Source organism: Brassica napus, chromosome C1 (assembly GCF_020379485.1).
Source record: "Brassica napus cultivar Da-Ae chromosome C1, Da-Ae, whole genome shotgun sequence".
NCBI lineage: Eukaryota > Viridiplantae > Streptophyta > Magnoliopsida > Brassicales > Brassicaceae > Brassica > Brassica napus.
In genome coordinates this window covers 20,323,244-20,347,626 of record NC_063444.1, presented here as the reverse complement: position 1 = coordinate 20,347,626, position 24,383 = coordinate 20,323,244, and the positions used below count along the sequence as shown (strand labels likewise).

The following is a 24,383-nucleotide window of genomic DNA, read 5'->3' as shown; positions in this document are numbered from 1 at the left end:
ATGGTTTTAAACAAGATTTGGAAGTATGGGGAGGTTGCTGCGAAGGTGGAAGTGTACGAAGTAAATGCGACAACTATGAGGTTCAGGGTTCCAAATCCAAAAGCCAGGGAGAAGATCCTGAGGAAAGGTATGTGGAGTATCGCAGGTGTACCAATGGTGGTGACAAAGTGGACTCCGAGGGCGGAGGAAGAAAAGCAGGATGAGGAGTCCATTCCAATGTGGGTTCATCTCCGTAGGGTTCCGCTTCATATGTTCTCCTGGGAAGGTCTCGGGTTCATTACGAGTGCAGTGGGCTTCCCGGTAAAGTTACATCCAGAGACGTTAGCTTGCTCTAACTTTGAAGAAGCAAAAGTCTTTGCTAAGGTTGATGTCTCTAAGGCCCTCCCCAAAGTCATCAACTTTACAAAGAACGGGAAAGAGTTTGAGGTGGATTTTCAGTTTCCCTGGCTCCCTGCCAGATGCAAGTTATGTGACAAGTGTGGACACATGGAGGAGGTCTGTAAGATGAAAGTGAAGGAGAAAGTCAGTGGGAAAGGGTTGAGCACTGACTTAGAAAAGGTGACTGAAGGTGATCTAGTTTCAACTAAGCAGCTGGAGAGTTCGAAAGAGGAATTTGCCCATATAAGTAAAGGGGGGATAGTTGAGAAGAGTTTGGAAGCTGATATACAAAAAGAAGAGAACCAAGCGGGGGGAAGGTAGTTGTTACTTCAGATGAGACGAGTAGCTGGGCGTTAGTCTCACCTGCGAAAATGGGAAGGTCTCCGACTAAGGATCAGACAGAGGTTCTTCACATTTCAGCTTCAAAATTCGCAGTCTTGAGTATTGAAGAAGAATGGGAGGACGGGGAAATACCAAATGAAAGCCACCAGTGTGCTAATGAAGAGGCTCACTTATCCAAGGAAAGTACGAATGGGGGAAGCGAGGCAGCCGATGAGGGTATCACTATTGCTAAGGCAGTTGAGGAGCAGTCAAGTATGGTTCAAGAGGTAGATGAACAAAGTGAACCAAGTACAACAAGGGGGTCCAGAAGGAAAAAAGCTAAGTCACAGAAGGCAACTTCGGTGACTAGGAGCACCAGGTCTTCCCTCCGTCATTAATATGTCGAGCTTCTTTTGGAATGTGCGCGGTTTCAACAAACCATTGAAACATTCCGTGATGAAAGAGTGGCTCAGCAATAAGGATATGAAGTTTGGTTGTATTTTGGAAACAAGAGTAAAGGAGGGAAAGGCAGGAAGGATTTTGGGTTCAGTGTTTAAGGATTGGTCTTCGATGACGAACTACGAGCACAGTTAGGGAGGTAGAATTTGGTTGCTGTGGAGAGACACTGTTCGGTTGACTCCAGTGTACAAGACTGATCAGCTGATCACTGTCTCTGTCTCTTTGGAAAACGAGGAAGAGTTTTTCTCTACATTTGTCTATGCTAGTAATGAGGTGGAAGGCAGGAAGCAGCTGTGGGAAGATTTATGTCACCATCATGACTCTCCTCTATTTCAAAACAAAGTGTGGTTGATTATGGGGGATTTCAACGAGATACTTGAAATGGGAGAGCACTCGGGGGGTGATAGTCTGCTTCGAGCTCCGAATGGTATGAGGGATTTTCAGAGGATGGCTCTCCACTGTCGTCTCTCAGATATGGGGTATCAGGGGCCTTTATTCACCTGATGTAATAAAAGAGAAGAAGGATTGATCTGTAAGAAGCTTGATAGGGTCCTTATAAACGATGTGGCAATGGTTAAGTTTGCGAATGCATATTCAGTGTTTGCACCTGGTGGCTGCTCTGACCACATGCTGTGTCAGATTCACTTCCTTCAGGGTGTGACGAAGATCAGACGACCGTTTAAATATGTAAATGCTATAGGAAGGTTGCCAAGCTTTCTACCTATGGTGAAGGAGTACTGGGAGTCGACGGACGTGCTCTTCCATTCTACTTCAGCTATGTACCGGTTTTCTAAGAAGCTTAAAAATCTAAAGCCAATGATCAGGGAACTTGGCAGAGAAAAGCTGGGGAATCTATCTAAACGTGCTTCTGAAGCGTATAGCACTCTTTGTGAGAAGCAGTAAAACACACTTGCCAACCCAAATACGGTGGCGATGAATGAGGAAGCTACTGCGTATGAGAAGTGGCTCCATGTGGCAGAGTTAGAAGAGGACTTTCTAAAGCAGAAATCGAAGCTCCATTGGTTAGATGTGGGAGACCAAAACAACAAGACTTTCCACAATTCGATCAAGACAAGACAAGCTCAAAACACCTTGAGGGAGGTTAAATGTCAGGATGGAAGAATAGTAAACACTCACCAGGAGATTAAGGTTGAGGCAGAGTGTTTCTTCTCAGATGTTCTAAATAAAGTTCCAAGCCGGTTCCAAGCTGCTTCGGTGGAGGAACTGAGGGAGCTAATTGAGTTTCAGTGTACCTCTGTTGACTGTAGTTTCTTGGAAGCTGAGGTCTCGGCGGAGGATATAAGGAAGGTGTTATTCTATATGCCGTCAAATAAATCCCCAGGACCGGATGGATTTCCTGCGGAATTCTACAAAACAACATGGCCGGTGATAGCTCATGACTTTACCATCGCGGTTCAATCTGTCTTCCGTCTGGGGTTTCTACCGAAAGGAGTAAACTCAACAATTCTGGCTTTGGTTCCCAAGAAGAATGACGCAACGGAGATGAGAGACTACAGACCTATTGCGTGCTGCAATGTGCTGTACAAGGTTGTATCGAAGATTCTTGCAAATCGTCTGAAGTTACTCTTACCAAGGATCATAGCTGAGAACCAATCCGCTTTCGTAAAAGGAAGACTGCTGATGGAAAATGTCTTACTAGCTTCAGAACTGGTCAAGGGCTACCACAAAGAATCTGTTTCCCCCCGGTGTGCTATGAAAATAGACATCTCTAAGGCGTTTGATTCGGTCCAGTGGCAATTTATTATCAACGGGGTACTGGCTATGGGATTTCCGGAGAGGTTCATACATTGGATAAAACTTTGTATCACCACCCCCTCCTTCTCGGTTCAAGTACAAGGCGAACTGGCGGGTTATTTCCAAAGCAATAGGGGTCTGAGACAAGGCTGCTCCCTCTCCCCCTATCTGTTTGTTCTCTGTATGAACGTCATGTCCCTGAAAATGGACAAAGCAATGAGAGAGGGAAAATTCAATCCTCATCCTCGATGTCAGTCCCTACAGCTTACTCATCTGTGTTTTGCGGATGACTTGATTGTGTTTGTTGAAGGTACAAAAAGTTCGGTAGAGGGGGCTCTTACAGTGTTTGATGAATTTGAATTGTGGTCAGGACTCTCTATCAGTTTAGAGAAATCGACAATCTTCATGGCAGGAGTATCAGTGGTTGAAAGATGCAGGATTTTGACGAACTTTCCCTTCGCAGTGGGAGAACTTCCAGTCAGATATTTGGGACTTCCCCTGCTAACGCAAGCTATGAGAGCTCGAGACTACTTGCCTCTCCTAGAAAAGATCAGAGGTCGTATATGTACTTGGACAAGCATATTTCTTTCCTATGCAGGGAGATTGCAGCTGATCCAGTCTATGCTAGTGAGTATAATTAACTTCTGGTCAGCGGTTTTTCGCCTACCAAGTCAATGCATAAGGGAAATTGAGCAACTCTGTTCAGCTTTCCTCTGGTCAGGCCCGACACTAAAGACCTCGGGTGCAAAGGTGGCATGGGTGGAGGTCAGTAAACCAAAAAACGAGGGAGGTCTGGGGATTAGATCTTTAAAAGAAGTTAATTTCATCTATGGGTTGAAGCTTATTTGGAGGATGCTAGTTGGTGGCTCGCTGTGAGGCAAATGGGTTCAAGCGAACCTTCTCAAAAGGAAAAGCTTCTGGGAAGTTAAGGAAAGTTCACATATTGGCTCTTGGATTTTCAGGAAAATGCTTAAGATGCGGTCTGTTGCTAAGACATTCTATATGAAAGCAGTGGGGAATGGGAGACATACTTCTTTTTGGTATGACAAGTGGACTAAGCTGGGAGTGATGTCGGATCTCCTTGGAGACAGAGGGGTTTTGGATCTGGGTATCAGGCGAGAAGCCACAGTGGAGGAAGTTCTCTGCAATAACAGAAGTAGAAAACGACATAGAAGAGTTTTGTTGAATGATATTGAGAAAGAATTGGAAATAATCAAAGCAAAGCAGAGAGCAGATGATAAGGATGTCGATCTGTGGAGAGGGAACATGGGATTCAAGCACAAATTCTCCACTCATGTGACTTGGCAGCTAACAAGACCACCAGGGACTCAATGCACTTGGAGCAGGGGTATCTGGTTCTCTCAGGCAAATCCCAAATTTGCTTTCATGGCTTGGTTAGCGCTGCGGGATAGGCTTTCCACCATGGATCGAGTTTCGAACTGGAGTCAAGGGGTGGACACGTCCTGTGTACTTTGCAAAAATGCTACTGAAACAAAGAAGCACATGTTCTTTGAGTGCAGCTTCTCCTCACGTATTTGGGAAACTATCACCAAAGGGATACTGCTCAACACTTACTCTACTCGTTGGGATGACATTATCAGGCAGATCACAAGCCAGTCTATGGAGAAGAAGAAGAGGTTTGCCCTTCGCTATGCTTTTCAGACTGCCTTGTACATGATCTGGACAGAACGCAACAAGAGGCGTCATGGTGAACAGCCTCTCCCATTACTGGTCTTGGCAAAGCTGATAGATAAAGCTATCAGGAACAAGCTCAGTTTGGTACAGTCCAAAGGAGTAAGGGGGTTGGAAGGTATGCTGCAGTACTGGTTTGGCACAAGGACGTAATTAGGATTCTGGCTAATGGCTAGGTCTTTAGGAGTTTTGAAGCATAGGTTGCTGTAAAGAAAGGGTTTGGAAATAGGAGTAGAAGTCTATTTAGATAAAGTATCACTTGATGTAAAAAGTTTATTTTTTTATGAATAAAAAATTTAACATTCATTCAAAAAAAAAAGAGAGTTATGGTTGCGTGTTGTGTTTTGAACGAAGACAAGTGGGGAACAAATGATATGGACTTCTTTTTTGCTTTTATGACTCCATTTTGCAGAAAAAACATACATTTTATATACATCTTTATAGAAATCTTTTAAATCATTTCTGCTTTTAGTTGTCTGAATATACTACTATTTCCGGATTTTAAAACCATTTCTAAAATATAAATGTTTTGACTTTCTAGGGTTACATTCATTGTACATTAATTTGTTATGACTATGTTCTTTTAGAAGAAAATGTTATAAATTTCTTTCTTGTAATAGATTTTATTTTTTCAAATACACTGCAACTTTTTAGATTCCAAATTAAAAAAAAAAAAAATACAATGTTATAATCTAATAGGCTTAGCATTTAATTACATCCCAAAAACTTCGAGTCAAGAGAATATAACGTTTTACCAACAAACAAAACAAATAATGAACTGACACCTATCAAGCATACATTAATAGTCAAAGATCGTGTGTCAAAATGGTTAAAGTGCTTTCCAGATACAATTTTTTCTTCACTTTCACACAAATAGTAGCTCAAATTCCCAAAGGTTGAAAAATTAAAGAATTCCAAAAACATGTATTATGTAAACATCAACGAGACAACCCGAGTGAGACCAATTCCGTCGGAGAAGAGTTGTGGTCTTAACGAACCATGCATTTAAGTCGGCATAGAGTTTAAAAGTTGCAATTTTTGCCAAAAAAAAGTTAGAAAAGTATTAGCAAACATGATAAACTAAAAGGAAAAAAAAAAGTCCCACCAACTTAAGTATAAAAAACATATGTTCTTAGAAAAAGATATGTATACTGTTAAAGTTAGCTTGAAGAAACCTTGAGCAATAAGTTATTTGATTCCTAGTTGATTTATGAATTGTTTTGGATAATGATCATAATATGTTTTTATGATTATCAACTAGGATTAGGATTTTTTGATTGCCTTATAAATAAGCTTTAGTCTTTAGACAAAGCGTGTGAGTTGTTGTGTGATTGAGAGAGCTTGATTGAGTTTACTTGATTGATTGAATAAGAGAAGGACTTCTTATTACTCTTGTGTTTCAATATTTTGGTATCAGAGCATCACAAACTAATTAAGAAACTATAACCATGGCTGACATAAAAGAAGCGATCGTCAAGAACAAAGACACCGGCCCAGCCACTGTCAAGTTTCCGATGTTAACTTCTTCAAACTACACGGTCTGGTCCATGAGAATGAAGATAGCGCTTAAGGTCTGTGAAGTATGGGAAACAATTGATCCTGGATCGAAAGATGAGAAGAAAAATAACATGGCAATAGCATTCTTGTTTCAATCCATACCCGAAAACCTAATTCTACAAGTCGGAGATATTGATACTTCAAAAGGGGTGTGGGAAGCAATACAAGCACGTCATGTGGGAGCAGAGAGAGTCAAAGAAGCAAGGTTGCAAACCCTAATGGCAGAATTTGATAGACTCAAGATGAAGAATGATGACACAATTGATATATTTGCTGGAAAACTAGCTGAAATCACGTCAAAAGCTGCTTCTTTGGGCGAGACTATTGAAGAACCCAAACTTGTAAAGAAATTCCTCAAAAGCTTGCCAAGGAAAAAATATATACATATGGTAGCCTCCCTTGAGCAAGTTCTTGATCTTAACACCACGAGTTATGAGGATATAGTCGGACGTTTGAAGGCATATGAAGAAAGGATCGCCGAAGAAGACGAAGAAGATACACATGATGATCAAGAAAAATTAATGTATGGCGACACAAGTCAAGAAAACCATGGAGGAAACTATAATAGTGGTCGAGGCCGTGGCCGAGGAGGTAGATCTAACTGGAGAGGTAGAGGCCGTGGCCGTGTTGGATCAACGTTTCAGAGTCAAAGAGAGGCTTACAAACAACGACAAGGTGGAGGTGGAGACTTAACTCATATCACGTGCTTCAGCTGTGATAAACAAGGTCACTATACGAGCGACTGTCCAGACAAGAAGCTCAAATTACATGAGGCTGTGGAAGGAAAGGATGATGATACTCACGATGCTGACGAACTAATGGTACATGAAGTCGTGTACCTTAACGAGAGGAAGGTAAATCCTACTATATTCGAGACAAATCATGATACAGAGATGATATGGTACCTTGATAATGGAGCTTCAAACCATATGTGTGGTGATCGTTCATTCTTCTTGAGACTCGATGAAACGGTGACGGGTAAAGTAAGGTTCGGAGATGACTCGCGAATAGACATTAGAGGAAAAGGCTCTATTCGGTTTGTGTTTGATGGAGGTGAAAAGAAGATATTAAATAATGTGTACTACATCCCGGGGCTTAGGAGCAATATAATTAGCTTGGGACAAGCTACAGAAGCTGGATGCGAAGTTCATATGAAAAACAATGAACTAACATTGTTTGACAAGTATGGAGACCTTATGCTTCGGACTACACGAACGGGTAGTCGACTCTACAAGGTATTTTTGAGCGCTGACCGCATACAATGCCTTCAGATAAGTGCAGCGTCTGAATCAACTTTGTGGCACGCCCGTCTCGGTCATGTCAACATCGAGACATTGAAACTAATGGCGAGAAAGGAGCTGGTCACTGGGTTGCCAGAGACCGTCATCAAGACTGAAGCTTGCGTATCCTGTTTGCTTGGAAAGCAAGCAAGAAAATCATTCCCACAAGCAACGGCGTTTTGATCTGCTAAACCTCTTGATCTTATCCATGGAGATCTGTGTGGTCCAATCTCTCCACCTACACCAGCTCTTGTAACCAGATAGCCTGCTTCGCCGCTTCAGTGGTGGCCATGAACTCCGCTTCACAGCTTGATAACGCAACAATTTCTTGCTTAGTAGAGCACCAAGTTACGGGGCTATTTCCGAGATAAAATACATGCCCGGTTGTGCTCTTCCCATCATCTATGTCCATGTTATGTGAACTATCACTAAAACCTTCAAGTTTCACACCTTCTCCTCTTCAAAACCGGAGACCAAGAGTACATGTTCCACGCAAATACCTTATTATCTGTTTTAATGCCACAGCATGAGACTCCTTTGGCTCTTGCATATATCTGCTGAGTACTCCTACACTGAAAGAGAGATCAGGTCGAGTGTGTAATAGGTAGCGTAAGCACCCAATGTTACGGCGATACTCTGTCCTGTCCACACTCCTCTCGTCGGCTGCTTTTGAGAACTTCGAGTTCATCTCCATAGGAATATGCGTAGAGTTACAGGAAGCCATACCAGTTTCTTCAAGTATCCTTCTTGCATAACGAACTTGACTAAGAACGATCTCATCTTCTCTTTGAAGTACTTCAATGCCCAAATAATAGGTTAACATCCCGAGATCACTCATCTCAAATTTAGTAGCCATCTCTTTTATGAAGATTTCTATCATTTTAAGCGATGATCCGGTAACAAGCAGGTCGTCAACATAGACAACTACAACCAAAAGCTCATTGTCCACTTCCTTACGGTACAGAGACGTTTCCTTTGCACAACGGTAGAAGTTAAGCCCTCGCAGTATCTGATTCAACTTCACGTTCCATGCTCTTGGTGCTTGACGTAGACCATACAGAGCTTTCTTAAGTTTATAAACTTTATCTTCCTGACCTTTGACGATGAAACCTTGTGGCTGGCTTACATATACTTCTTCTTTCAAGTCTCCGTGGAGGAAAGCGGTTTTAACATCCAGGTGATGAATCTTCCACCCTCTTAGAGCAGCTAGTCCGATGATCAAACGTATTGTCTCAATGCGAGCCACTGGTGCGAAGACCTCATCATAATCAACACCATGCTTCTGGACGTATCCCTTAGCCACTAGTCGGGCTTTAAACTTATTTATACTTCCATCTGCATTACGCTTAACTTTAAAGACCCATTTGAGACCAATAGGTTTTGCTCCCGCAGGTAAACAGACTAGATCCCATGTTTTATTTTTTCTATTGAGAAGATCTCGTCTTTGCACGCATCGACCCAAACCTTAAGCTTCTTGGCCTCGTCATAATCCCACGGTTCCTCATTTATAACCATCAGTAGACGCTCACTTTCAATCTCAGCCAGAAGAACATAATCATCAAGGTGAGAAGGTGTTCTCAAAGCACGTTGTGATCGTCGTAGAGGTTGAGCATTACCTTCTTCTTCAACTTCGTAGTCTTCTTCTTCATCAATACTCGTTTCATTCTCAGCTGGAGCATCTTCTTCTTCATCACTCTCATTTCTTACACGAACAACAAACTCTCCCGGTTTAGAATGCTCTACTTGCTTTGTTTTCTCCTCTGTTTCATTCCAATTCCAACTTTTATCCTCGGTGAAGTGTACATCGCGGCTTACTACTATCCGTTTGGTAATTGGATCCAGTAGCCTATAGGCTTTTGACCCAGGTTCAGTTCCCAAGTGGACTAGCATCCTTGTTCTATCATCGAGCTTCTTCCTTCCTACAGCTTCGGTTCTCGCATAGCATACACAGCCAAAGATCTTCAAGTGGCTGATGTTTGGTTTTTTCAGTCGCAACATCTCGTATGGTGTCTTCCCGTTCAACGACCTTGTAGCTACACGGTTGATTAGGTACGTGGAATGTCGAACGGCCTCGCCCCACAATTCGTTTGGTACACTCAAGTGTTTTAGAACACTTCTCGTCATCTCCATGAGAGTTCGGTTTCGACGCTCAACCAATCCGTTCTGTTGGGGTGTGTAGGGTGCAGTCAAGTGTCGTTTTATGCCATTCTTGTCACAGAAGTTACTGAATTCATGAGATGTAAATTCACCTCCCCTATCTGTTCGCAAGACCTTGATCTTGTTCTGTGTTTCTTGTTCGACAAGCTTCTTGAAGTTTTTGAATTTTTCGAATGCTTCGCCTTTTTCTTTCAATAATATGGTCCACATGTAACGTGTATTGTCGTCTATAAGTACCAAGATGTATCGTTTCTGAGCTGGTGTAGGTGGAGAGATTGGACCACACAGATCTCCATGGATAAGATCAAGAGGTTTAGCACATTCATTGAGGAGTGTCAAAAGGTGATGATCAAGGTTGACAATAAATCGGCGATCCAACTAGCAAGGAACCCGGTGTTTCATGGAAGGAGTAAGCACATTCATAGGAGGTTTCACTTTATACGTGAATGTGTTGAGAATGAACAGGTTGAGGTTGAGCATGTACCCGGCAATGAACAAAGAGCTGACATATTAACCAAACCACTTGGGAGAATCAAGTTCATTGAAATGAGAAAATTGATTGGAGTTGAAGATGTGAGTGAGTTCAAGCTTAAGGGGGAGAATGTTTGAGCAATAAATTATTTGATTCCTAGTTGATTTATGAATTGTTTTGGATAATGATCATAATATGTTTTTATGATTATCAACTAGGATTAGGATTTTTTGATTGCCTTATAAATAAGCTTTAGTCTTTAGACAAAGCGTGTGAGTTGTTGTGTGATTGAGAGAGCTTGATTGAGTTTACTTGATTGATTGAATAAGAGAAGGACTTCTTATTACTCTTGTGTTTCAATATATACATTACTCAAGACTTAAAACTATACAAATTAAGAGTTCTTAGGTTTTTGCTCTAAGGTTCAAGACATTTATTCAACAATCTAAAATACTTTATGATTGCTGAACTCGAAAATCAAGATAAAATCTCTATAAATATTTTACTAGTAACTTTACATATAAAGAATTGCCAAAATTATTTTACATTCCAAAGGTTTTTCATTTCTTTGTATGACATCAGTTCTACAAAAAATAAAATCCTGAAAACATTTTTTTTTTGTGTTTTCTATAATTTTTATCATCTAATAATAATAAAATTCTTAATTGCCAAAAGATTAATTGAATTTACTACAATACCATTGGTTTAATTTTATTGTAAATTGATAATCACATAAATTGATGTATTTATGATATAAATTTGATATGTTTTATTAAATATGTTCCCTCCCTTGATATGTTGATATGTTGTATTTATCACTGACTCCATCTTTTGTACAGACTCACAGAGCTAAGAAGTTTGGTTCTTCACACCAACTACCCTGGTCGTTCTGATTTCAACTTATACATAAAGTGGATCTTTGTAATCTCTGGTAAGCAATGCAAATGATAGAAGTTTCATGTAAGATGTGTGTTTGTTGTCGTTTACTTATATGACAAAAATTACGATTTCCTGCTACTTTTCAGTTGGAGAGGGTGAGGAAGAAGCAAACAGAGGTGGAAACAAGATCACCTCAAGAACGAATTGGGAGCAGGTTACTTGTTTAGTTGATATCAAGTCTTATATTAACAGTTGGTCAGTATATATATATATGATGAACAATATAGTTCTCAGTTGGAAAAATTATAAAGAAACAAAAAAAATCTCCGTCACGGCACTCGAACCCGGGTCTCTCGGGTGAGAGCCAAGTATCCTAACCAGCTAGACTACGTCGGACTTGAAATATATTATTAGTAAAAATATAAATCTATCTTCTTGGGAGTAGCGTTTCGTTTCGTTTCGTCTTTGTGGAAGGTTCCACTTCCAGGAGGAGGGAAAGGGAAAGTGGTGTTGTGAAGCTGTTTTTCATCGGCGATACAGTCTCTTCTCCTATGTTTGGTTTTACCTGGAAGCTGCTTCCGAATTGTATTGTGTTAACATAAGAATTGGCTTTTGGTTCAATCGAACTTTGTATTATGATTATTATTCAGTTTGTATAACTCGTTGAATGTTAGCTTTAGCTGTAGGTTTAGAATGCAAAGTGATTGTGTAATTGGTTGATCAGCGATTGTGATAATTTTATAGAATTTAGGGATTCAGTTTCTTGTTGTGAAGGAAAAGGCCCGACGTCTTTACCAGAGAGAGATGATGAGTGCGTCCGGGTTAACTGTAACTCCGCCCAGGTTTCACTTCCGATATCGTTCAGACCGGTTTGGTAAATCTCAGAGAAGCTCTCAAGTCTTTAACTCTTCTTCCCAGACCCATACAAACGCCTTGGGATTAGCAAGATGGCCTTCGAGGATGAGATTCAAGGCGCCAGGAACTTTCTCATTCAGCAGTACGCCGGTCACAAACCTAGTGTTGACGCCATCGAATCAGCTCATGACAAGATCATCATGCAAAAGTTCCATGAGAGGAAAAACCCAAAGATCGACATAACGAAAAAGGTGCGCCAAGTGAGGCAGGCAGTCCAAAGCTGTGAACTTTGTTTTCGAGAGATTCCAAGCTCCTCCCACTGCTTTTCTTGTCAAAACGGCAGTCACGTTCGCAGTTCTCGGCGCTCTGACGGTTCTGTTCCCGACTCTGCAGGTTTTGTTATCAGTAGTACCTACGTTTTACTTCATCCAGCTTTGGTCTTTCCTTTACGGGTAATAAGCAAAGCTCATCATACTCCCAAAAAACCTTTGCATTTTGGCACCTGATCATGTTGAACATTGTGATGAAACAGGACGGGATCTTTCGTCTTCTCGTGGCTGATTGGGACCTTCTTGATGGTATCTGTGATCCCACCGTTCATCAAAGGACCAAGAGGTTTCGAAGTCATGTCTTCGCTCATAAGCTACGTTATGCTCTGGGTGGCTTCGAGCTACCTTAGGTAGCATTCTAGCCCTCTTCTTTCCTCCCCCTCCCCATCCCCCCCCCTCCTTTCGGATATATGAAAAAAACATTTTTAGAGAAATTGCATCATCTTTTTTTTTTTTTTTTTTTTTTTTACAAAATTGCATCATCTTTATGTGACATAGATATTTGTTTGTTCAGCATAAATAAATTCATTTAATTATTGAACGTTATAACTTAAAATTCAATCTACGTTATGCTCTGGGTGGCTTCGAGCTACCTTAGGTAGCATTCTGGCTTCGGATATATGAAAAAAAAAACAATTTTAGAGAAATTGCATCATCTTTTTGTGACAGATATTTGTTTGTTCAGCATAAGTAAATTCATTTAATTATTGAACGTTATAAATTTATAACTTAAAATTGAATCTATCATTAAAAAGAACTTCGAACTGAACTATTAATTCAGCATAAATAACCCCTATATTTCATTCGGTTTCTTTATATATAGATTTGAATCCGTTAAGTTTTTTTTTTTTTTGGTATGATTCAAGTATAGAACTAGTTAGTAGTACTGAGTAAACGTATGTATGTTCCTCATGTACTATCATACTTGAATCTTTTTGTACTATAGATACTATGTTAACTTTTATAGGTTCCATGTCCATCTCAATTTCAATTTCAATGTGAGTTTCATAACATAACCCTTCATCTTGTAAAGTAAAATATAGCATGTGGAAACGGAGCGTTTTGTCGCTCTCCATGTGGTTCAATGCTGACTATAAACTATGTGGCTTCTGTGATCAGTACTATATTCGCAAATGCAAGTTTTGATTTGTGTCTGAGACAGAGAGTCCAGATGCAACTTTAAAATGTTAAGTGATATCTTTGAGTTATGTAATGTTTTCATGTGGACTAAGAGCTCATTCGAATGGGAAAGCAAAAGAGTCAACTTTGTTTGATGTAACTTTGGGAGAGACAGAGACTTGCAAGAACCGAGGATGTGCTTCCTTTTGTCCTTTTCATACAAAATCCACTATGCTTTATATAAAACGACAAGAAACTAGAACCAAAACGACAAGAAAAACAATCATCAAAGCAAAAAAAAAATATATTAAAAAAAAAGAGAAACTTTCAAACTCTATAGAACCAGATTCGATCTCAATCAAGGTTGCTGCTGAGCATCCATGTGACCAGCATCAACAAGCAACTTCTCCCTCTTAGCAATCTCAAGATCTTCATCAACCATCATCTTCACCAGCTTCTCAAACCCAACTTTGGGCTTCCACCCCAACACCTCCTTAGCCTTGCTAGCATCTCCTTTAAGATTATCAACTTCAGCAGGCCTGAAGTACCTCTCGTCAATCTCCACATGATCCTTCCAGTTCAGCCCCAAGTACCCAAACGAAACCTCAAGAAACTCCTCCACGGTATGCGACTCCTCCGTGGCCACAACGTAATCATCCGCCTTCTCTTGCTGCAGCATCAGCCACATCGCTTCAACATAATCCCCCGCGAACCCCCAGTCTCTCGACGCCTGGAGATTCCCGAGAAAGAGCTTCCTCTGCAAACCCACCTTGATCCTCCCCAAGGCTCTCGTTATCTTCCTCGTCACGAAGTTCTCTCCGCGGCGCGGGGACTCGTGGTTGAACAAGATCCCGTTACAGGCAAAAAGACCGTAAGCCTCACGGTAGTTCACAGTGTACCAATGCGCAGCGACTTTCGACGCGGCGTAGGGAGACCTCGGATGAAACGGCGTCGTTTCGGACTGCGGTGGTGGAGTTGCACCGAACATCTCGGAAGACCCGGCTTGGTAGTACTTGACGGTACGACCGCTGTCGACGGTGTGAGATCTGACGGCTTCGAGGAGGCGGAGAGCGCCGGTGGCGACGACGTCGGCGGTGTAATCAGGGATCTCGAAGGAGACGGCGACGTGAGACTGCGCGGCGAGGTTGTAGACTTCGTCGGGTTTGATCACGTCGAGCCAGCGACGGAGGGAGGATGCGTCGGAGAGGTCGGCGTAGTGGAGCTTCATGAGGGCTTTGTTGGCGTTGTGCGGGTCGATGTAGATGTGGTTGATCCGCTGGGTGTTGAAGTTCGATGATCGGCGGATCAGGCCGTGGACTTCGTAGCCTTTCTCGAGGAGGAGCTCCGTCAGGTACGATCCGTCTTGGCCGGTGATTCCGGTGACGAGTGCTACCTTCCTCGGCGTTTCCGCGGCGGTGGATCCGTTGTTTTCTGACGCCATTGATGGTTTTATTTTGGATCTGTGTTGAAACTGGGCTCTCAGTTTCGTTTGTTTATATAAGACCTTCTCGGAGATGAAGAGCGTATTTTGGTCATTTAATGTATTATTATGGTCAGATCATCGTCGTGTCTTTTTTAATTAAATCTCATTGCTGTCTGATGCGATTCGTTTCCATGTTTACGCCTAACACGTTTAATTGGTGAACTTATTTTTCTGGTCAAACAATCATGAACCTTAACTTATTTTCGCATACATTATACTACGTGCAGTTCAAATCATTTGCAAGTTATTCTATTTTGTTTAAACTGTTGGCGGCATAATGATAACTACAGAAGAATACATTGATCCAAAAAAAAAAAAACTACAGAAAAATACTATAAGAGCAACATTATTGGTTCTACAAAATTTTGTCCATAGAATAAATTAGTATTATTTTTTAGTTAGGGACAAATGCTTAAGGACTTTTGTAAATTTGTTGATTATTGGTAAGACAAAAAAAAAATCTTAGCATATTTTATAATATTTATTTTAATGTGTGATAAGATATAAAAGATACATTTTAAATAAAACATAAAAGAGAAGTTTAACATTAAATTGAAAGAAAAAGAAAATTACAACAACAAAAAATTTAAAAAAAAGAAAAAAAATTAAAAAAACATAATTAAAAGGAAACAAACATTTTTAAATTCATAAAAACTTATAAATTACATGTTATTTGGAAGATGTCCAAATTTAGTTCATATATTTTCAATCAAATCATTTTTTAAATTATGATGGGCTTGTCTATTGCGAACGTTCGTTCGACGATCCATTGTATTGCCGAGAGGCGAAGGCATATTGACGGAAAATCTTTCCTCTTCACTTTCTTCAAATCCAGGAACCACATATTGTGTCCTTGCTGCCCGTTCATCCTCGACAATCATATTATAGAGGATGATACATGCTCTCATAATATTTCCTATTTTTTGTTTATCCCATAAATTAGATGGATTTCTGACGACGGCAAATCTAGCTTGCAGGACTCCAAAGGCACGTTCAACATCTTTCCGTACAGCTTCTTGGGTTTTAGCAAATAATGAATGTTTCTCACTTTGTGGTAGACAGATAGATTGAATAAAAGTCGTCCAGTCAGGATAAATCCCATCAGTGAGATAATAGGCCAAATGGTACGGATGACCATTAACATAAAAGTTGACTTGTGGTGCTATTCCGTTAATAATGTCATCAAAAACAGGTGATCGATCAAGAATATTAAGATCGTTCATAGTACCTGGTGCTCCAAAAAATGCGCCTCCAACACAATTGTTGGTTTTCCGGTTCCTCGTGAATACATTCCTATTACAGATGGACATTTATAGTAGCTAAACATACAAGCAAGTATTATACAAACTACATTACTTTCGAGCTGAAGAGAAAGAAGTTTACCTTCAACTGTGGAGGAAATGGTTGTTTCTCTTTGATCTCCTTGCTAATACAATCCTGGTGATCGAACCTCACCTCACCTAATAACCTCGGAAACATAAGAACACACATCTCAGTTTCATGAGATAAACAACAAATAATCACACATCTCAGTTTCATCGATAACAGAACACATTTACCAAATGCGAAGAACACATTACACATCTACTGAATCGATAAACTCATCTCACCTCACGTACACAATCTATATCACAACTATAATCTACGATCGAAATCCCTAAATCTACACGATAACATCACATAATACCACTATCATCTAATAACCACACTCTCAAAGACTAAAGAGACGAAAATATATGATACGAAATCCCTAAATCTATTGCAAAGCAAGCAAATCAATCAAAGTCTAAATACATGCAAACCTCAGCTAAAGTAGATCGAAAACATAAACCAACTACATGCAAATCATAAGGAGGAGGAACACATACCCTTTCACCTTCGAATCACAGAGAGAACGGTTGAGAGATCCGCCAAGAGAACCGCGGAGAGAATCAAGAGAGAAGGAGATGCGCCGAGAGATCCATGGTGAGAACCGCCGAGAGATGCCTCGGGAGGAGATCCGTCGAGAGGAGACGACTTGGGAGGAGATTCGTCGACGGGAGAACCGTCACGAAGGAGATGTGCCGTTGAGAGCAAAATCGCCCTTTCGATCGCCGCGAGAGAGAAGGAGAGAGACGAGAAATGTCGATCTCGATCCCAATTCGATTTTGCCCTAACGAAAACTCTTCCACCATTCCCTTGCCGACACGTATCACCTAAGGACAAAAAAAAATATGTTAGCTAAGGACAAAACGGACGCGTCCCAGCGTATATGATGCAAATTTGATTTAAATTAAATCATATACTCCCTAAGGACTAAAGCTAACGACGGCGATAATGTTGCCCTAGGACAATATTCAAAACAGTATAGTAACATAATATATAGTCAAATTAGTATATAAACTTCCAAATATTGGTTAGTTTGCAATATGGTATTGGTACAATTGATGGTAGTAATAGAAAAACTTATCAAGAATTAGAAGGGGAGAAAGATGGCAAATATCTTGTGGAAAAGTAAAGAAAAGGAAATTTCTTGGGTTGTAGACAAATTTTTGAAAGAGAGCAATATATGTTACGATAATGTAAAATAAATTTGCTGGATATGATTGCTTAGGATTATACCGGACTACGTTGAGAAGTCATCAGGGCTGATTGTAGGTGAAGGATAAAAGGCTAATTTGGGGGGTAAACGTAAACTTTCGGTTTTGAGTTCGATCTCTAGTGGAAATAAAGCTATTGCTACTTGGCTAGATGACATAGAGCTATGTTTCAAGTTTCATTTGATAATTTGGAATCGGATTATTCATTGCTACTGTCTTTTTGGAGAATTAGCTGAGATTCGACACAAATGTCTCTGATTAATTAAAAAATATTTGTAATGTGTACAATTTGGTAAGAAAACCACACTAAGCGCCTGACTGGTTTTTCCGTTACAACCCGCGAATGCAACTTTTGTGTTGGTAGCGGTTGACAGTGTTTTGAAACAATCATACAAACCGTTACAAATTGCTCCAAACCGCTCTGAACCTCTTAAAATCAAAATCTGGTTCCAGCTAGCGTTTGCGGTTGCGGATAGAAAAATAAATATAAAATTATTTTCAAAAATATTTTAAAATTTTAAAATGGAAATATTATAAATAAAAATATATACATATTTTATATCTATTCTATTAAAATAGAATCATTCTGAAAAAATCTACTTATACAAGTTGTTTGGACTCTTTCATTAGATTACTAATATTTTGGTCTTACCTTAAATTTATACTAACAATATGTTACCATATATTTCTCTAACAATAATTTAATCACAACTTATTATTTATTAGGCCCACATTTTTAATACACGTTGATATCAAATCCTAACCACTTCTATATTTTATTTGGTAGACCTTATAATACACAAAAATATGGAAATGCTCCTGCAATGTCAAATGTTTGCCTAACGTGTTTTTAATGTTTCTCTTTAACTATGGACAATGGAGAATGCAATATATATGATGTCAATACTCTTATTCAAATTTGACTTATTCACATAAAAACCATTAGTGTTATAGAGCACATAGACTATTATTACTTTTGATACATGCCACAAGGTCCACAACTAACTCAAGATTCATTTTGGACTATAAGAATTAAATCAATATTTTGGTCCACTTTGTATTTTTGTAGGCTACATGAATAGATAACAAAACACTGTTTTCATTATTATTTTTATCTCACCATCTTTTTAAGTTTTAAATAAAAACTAAACCCAATACCAAAAACACCTAAACCCTATATAGATTATATGTAATCTCAAAACTATAATTTTTTAAACTTAATAAATCTATATATTGTCAGATTCATGAAATATTATATGATATAATTAATGGTTCTCACAAATTATTAAATTCTTCCAAATGAATTTTAATTTAAAATAAAATATATAAATAAATGCAAAAACATATATTTTCGTGACTATTAGCTTTTTTACAATTAATCTACCAAATTGATTTTGTATCATGTTGATATGGTTCTCGCAAAACATTTTAAAATTTAGATGAGATGTACACATTTATTCTTTTGTCTAGCAACTTACCAAACATACCTATTTACTGTTAATAAATATATCCTACCAACATTAAGAATATAAATATTCAAATTTATATCGATCATAAATGCTATATATTAGAATAGATTTTGAAGATATTTTAGCTAAGAAAAATATTCTGAATTGTATCACTTTATTGGTACTCATACATTCATTTCTTACGTAATTAAATTTACTAAAATTATATATATATATATATATATTCCCTTAAAATTATATACATGGTTGAACTGTTGTTCATATCGCTGATTATATAAGTTTTTTTCTTGACAAAACATACTTATATTGTTATACAATATCTTATAATCTAAAATATGAATATAATTTATTACAGTTTTGTAAGAATTAATGTAAGTTCTATATTCTGGTTTTCAACGTGTGTAAACGGTTCTACATGATATATATATATATATATATATATATATATATATATCATTTGTGATCTATTTTAAAATAATTATACATACATCATAACACATATTCATATATTTATAATATACTTTACTTTTAAAATATAAAATTTCAAAATATTAAAGATGAAATAATAAATTTTGATTTATAGTTTAAAAATATTGTAAGTCATAATATTTATAAATAAAATTAATGTATTTTGTTTGATAAAAATAAATTGTTAACAGTTAGCTAAAATAGGTTAAACAAAGAGACTCATAATACGAGTCAATTTATATGGGATTTTATCGGATCAACCAATATTGGATAGTGGGTCAATGATAGATTTTTACGTTTTAACCGAGTTTTATCAGATTTTTATATATAAGGTTTTAACAAAATTTATACCAGATTATATATGAATCACATGATTTACTTCTGAGACTGTAAGTTTGGGTCACGTATGAAAACACTGCTAAAACTATTAAAAATTCTACAATTATATACTATTAGATTAGCTCAAAATCTGCCAAGTAAAATTTTTGTCTCATCAACTCAACAAATATAACTCTTACAAAAAACACACAAAATGCAATGATGACGTTGTAACATATAACTCTTACAAAAAACACACAAAATGAAATGATGACGTTGTAACATAAGAATGTACGTATAAATTCTAAAATAAAATATTTTATAAATTATATAATTTTGTAACTTAATAATGTACTTCGAAACATCAAAACTAAAATAATAATTCATATCAAACATTATTATTACTTGGAAAAAAACCCGCGCTTTTGAAGCGCGGGTCAAAATCTAGTATTAATTAAAATTCCCAAACAATATCAAATTTTGCTTTATAAAAACTTTAAACTAACTATTTATTAGAATTTTTTAACATTTATACACACACATATATAAAATATACACATAAAAAATGAAATAAAATATTTTTAAAAAAAATTTAATAAAAATCTTCATAACAAATTTTATTAAAATTATAACTTTCAACTAATTTAATTTTTTATAAATAAACATAATATTTTTATTAATCATATTATATTGATAATTATTATATTTTATTACAATAGTATGTTTTTTATATTTTTTAATGTTATAATATGTTAATATGTGTGATTTATTTATTAAACCGCTGCAATATCTTATAATCAACCAGTCACAAATATCCCGCAAGCGCAATAATTTTCAAACGTTGTATCAGTCATACAAAACGCTTAATAACGTTTGAAAACTGCAACTACCCGCATCCACAAACTCCCGTACCCGCAATCGCAACCGTTGCGTTTAAACCATTAGGACCCTAATACGAAGGTTGTTGATTATAGCTTCTTTGGCCCAGGGAAGGTTGAAACAACGTGCCATACATTAACCATACATTAATTGAATGTCGTGTGTTGTTGGAGTGCGAGACATATAGTTTTCACGTTCTTCCATATCACCGACTTTGTTCCTGTGTGTTACCTTCTACACAAGTGCTCTCTTCTTTTTAACATAGAAAAGATTAGTACACGTTATGCAATAGTGGAGTCAGCTAAGGTATCATTCAATTGTAATAATGTAAATTGGTTTCCATAACTCAGTACGTTAGTTTGCAAAGTAACATTATGGTTTTGACCAAGTCAACAAACTTTAATTGACATGATGTCCCATTAATAAAATTCAAATTCAAATTCTAAGCCAAATATCTAAAGTGATACATTTGCTAAATATTTTATACTTAGCCGAATTTAAAGTTTTATAAGCTTTGCATATTATTCATTTTGAAGATTTATTTATCGTTCAACACAATTTTGATATTGACAAACAAATACACTAACTCATAGTGTTTTTTTAACATTGAAATTATCATTCTAAAGTAGGGGTGAAAACTCCGGTGAGAACATGGCCTCAAATGTTTACAAACCAATGTAACAAATTAAGAGCAACAAACCACATCAACAAAATTCAAAAAGTAACAACCACCAATAGGTGGTAATACAGTCAACACTCTTTGCAATAAAGAGGACAGCAAAGGAGGCAAGTTATGGGGGGGGGGGAACGTAGCCGATTCCTGTGCTAACAGATGATGGAGCCAAGAAGATCCACATGTAGCTACATAGGATTGGAGTCGTTGATCAGAGATAACACTATGAGCAATCAAAGTAGCCATTCTGTTACCTTCTTTCTCTACATGATCTAGCCTCCAGTCCGAAAAGAAGTTAAGACACTGAAGAATCTCTGAGACCAATTGATTGACATAAGGAATTGATGAACTTCTGCTGAAAGCTTCTCTAAGTACACCAGGCGAGGTTTTAAACATCGCCTCGTCAATCTTTAAGCTAACCATAGCTTCCACAGACCACTATAGTGAAATGAGATCCGCCAACAAAGCGGTATCTGATTCACTAAAGGATCTTCTCCTATGAAACAGCACGGAACCTGCAGTATCCCTAACAATCCAAGTACCACCGCTATGACTCGCACTGGAAACCCAAGAAGAAGCGATATTGCACTTAACCCAATTACCAGGAGGTTTAGACCAAACCTGAGAGCGTAGATTCTGGTCTACAGAAGAGGAGACCATATCTTGCGTCGAGATCTGAAGATTTCTCCATATTTCAGCTTCTGTCTTAGCCTTATCTAGAATCACAGCTGGATCCAATCTCGTATGTTCAAAGTAAAAGTTATTTCTAGTCTTTCATATATGCCGTAAGATCCAGGGGAATCGGTGGCCCACTTCAGGCAGTAGATTTTTATTTTTATTGCAAGATATCAAATGCTGCCGGTTGAGAAAAATAAATCAAGACCACGAGCCCGAGGGAGGCATAGGAACAGAGGACAATACCCAAACAGCCTGCGCAAAGTTGACCCTTTTTTAATAATAACCACATGATAAGAAAAAAGAAAAATAGAAGTCTCCATTCTTAAAAAATGAATCTTTTATGTGTATAACACATGGTCTTTTATAAGAAAAAAGAAGATGAAACGTGTCTCGGGTTGTGTATGGTCGAAATATGTGAATGAACAATATATAATGCGATCATTAGCAAATTAAACTTATAAATTTTTGGTCCAAAAAAACCTTGTAATTATATATATTATCAAACTATCTGTGATTTTGCTAAAACACCAAAAAAGAAAGAAAAGAACTTGAGTGGAGATGAAGTTTCGAGAGGGCTTGGCAAAAATCAATAAACGTTGATAAAACAAATCCAAAACGCTGCGTTTAATAACTTCCTCATAAGTCATAAGCACTCTTTTCTTCTTGAAGCGAGACACAAGTTCCCATCAGTTAGATACATCAAAGAATCGCTTTCTTTCTCTCGTCACGCTCCCTCTCCCTCTCAAGGTTTCTCGAAAGAAGAGCTTCATCTATCTTATTCATACGTCTCTACTTCGTCTTCATCTTCTTGTAGAATTCTTAGCGTCCTGTTTGAAGTACCCAACGGAACGCATTGGTGCAAGAAGATGGACCGAATGAGTGGTCTAGCAGATGAAACGCTGAACGTGATCATGGGCTTTAATGGTGCAAAGGAAGATGCACGTGTGTTGACTCTTGCAAAAAGATTCAGGAACCTACATACCATTGTAGGATCACTCAACTTCGACGACATAAATGACTTTCATGGTACGTTCTCCGAGTTTGTAAGTGAGAGATTGGGTTTGCTGGAAGATAATCAATTTGTAAGGAGGTTCTCGTTGAAGGCAAGAGCTATTCTTGATCCAGCTGACATCGCACAGTGGTTACGTGATGTGTTGAAGCGTGGGGTGGTGGATGTTAGTTTACACATTCATGGTAATAATGGTGCTCCACTTCCCTTGGAGTTGTTCAATAGCAGTAGTGTTGGTATGCTTAGACTAGGGCGTCACTTGGTGATCAGTGAAGTCCCCGCAACTGCTGCTCTACCCGCCCTTGAAACTCTTGTTCTCGACTCTGTCCGCTTCCATGCCTTTGGTGATTGTGCGTTTCAGGCGTTTCTGTCAGCTTGCCCTACGCTTAAAGATCTAACAATAAATGGTTGGTTTTGGGAAACGTGGAGATGGGGAGGGATGTTGTCTAATAATTCTCTTCAACGACTTACTATTACTCGTAGAATGCAAGGTGGGTTTGATGGCCTTGATTATCAGGAGATTAGTTTCCAAACTCCAAGTCTCAGATACCTAGACTACACCAACTTTGTTCCTGATGCCTATACAGTGGTCAACTTGGAGTCACTTGAAGAAGCTAAACTATATCTTCAGGTGGTGGAAGATAGGGAATGGTTTGGAGAACTTTTAGAGGATCCTGACCGTTTATCAAGTAATCCCACAAACCTCATTGAGGGGATAAAGAATGTAAAGTCCCTAACATTGTCATCTTCGTCTACTTTTCAGGTATGTCTTTGATAATGGAATTGCATCTTAAGATTCGTAGGATGTTACATATATGATGGGCAATGTTTGATGAACTTACTTGCGCTGACTAGTTAGTTGATTTTCACTGATTACAGACGCTTTACTTCTTCCGTGAATCAATTCCCTTGTTTGAAAACCTGCATCACTTAACTATGAGACATAGTGACATGCGAGTTTGCTGGCGATTTCTTCCCTTTTTGCTTAGCAAGACTCCAAATCTCAAGACCCTTCACATCGAGGTAAGTTCCTTGAATTATCAAAACCATTGAGATGATGATATACTTTCAAATCTTCAATAGTCTTCCCTTGGTGCTGCAGGGAGGTTTGCATTACGCTCAAAAATCTGAGTCACTTGATTATGTTTGCGAGTGTGTTTCCGAGTATTCTTGTCTATCGTCGTGTGCTGTGGAGTTCATGGATATAAACATGTGGGACGATGGTGCTGAAGGAGAAATGGAGCAAATAAAGCACTTCTTAGGCAAATTAGCACATCTTGAACTGCTCAAAGTTCACTCATTGGGAGGCATAAGTGACGAGGAGAAGTTAAGAATCACCAATCACCTGCTCATGCTTCCAAGAGCATCTCCCAAGTGCAAGGTGGAGATCTCTTTTCGTTGATACTACCAACTCAAACATGAAGGCTGATCTCTGATTCTACTACTTCAACAAGTCATTAATTATCGGTTCACTTTTAACACTAGTTACTCTTTTGTTTTCTGTTATTGGACATCTTTTAGTCTGATCTTGGCTACATTCTAGGCATTATTGTTTGTAACGAAAGTCTCTCTGA

At 38.3% G+C, this 24,383-nt stretch overlaps 2 protein-coding genes, 1 long non-coding RNA gene and 1 pseudogene across 3 annotated transcripts; 2 read left to right on the top strand and 2 right to left on the bottom strand.

Moving 5' to 3' along the window:
- The first annotated feature begins 11,092 nt into the window (after positions 1 to 11,092).
- LOC106350806 lies at positions 11,093 to 12,753 on the top strand (annotated as a pseudogene).
- Positions 12,754 to 13,453: 700 nt separating this feature from the next.
- LOC106349038 (GDP-mannose 4,6 dehydratase 2-like) lies at positions 13,454 to 14,817 on the bottom strand. Its single transcript, XM_013788916.3, has one exon. It carries the CDS (start codon positions 14,692 to 14,694, stop codon positions 13,612 to 13,614), a length of 1,083 nt encoding a protein of 360 aa, XP_013644370.1. The 5' UTR covers positions 14,695 to 14,817; the 3' UTR covers positions 13,454 to 13,611.
- Positions 14,818 to 21,015: 6,198 nt separating this feature from the next.
- LOC111202277 lies at positions 21,016 to 22,402 on the bottom strand. The gene is made up of 2 exons (XR_002655210.2): positions 21,744 to 22,402; positions 21,016 to 21,648 (listed from the first exon to the last, which is right to left on the bottom strand). It is a non-coding gene; the product is annotated as an uncharacterized LOC111202277 (long non-coding RNA).
- On the top strand, positions 22,402 to 24,229 carry LOC106350807 (F-box/LRR-repeat protein At3g58980-like). The gene is made up of 3 exons (XM_013790648.3): positions 22,402 to 23,572; positions 23,689 to 23,832; positions 23,912 to 24,229. Exons 1-3 carry the CDS (start codon positions 22,667 to 22,669, stop codon positions 24,209 to 24,211), a joined length of 1,350 nt encoding a protein of 449 aa, XP_013646102.2. The 5' UTR covers positions 22,402 to 22,666; the 3' UTR covers positions 24,212 to 24,229.
- Positions 24,230 to 24,383: the final 154 nt, after the last annotated feature.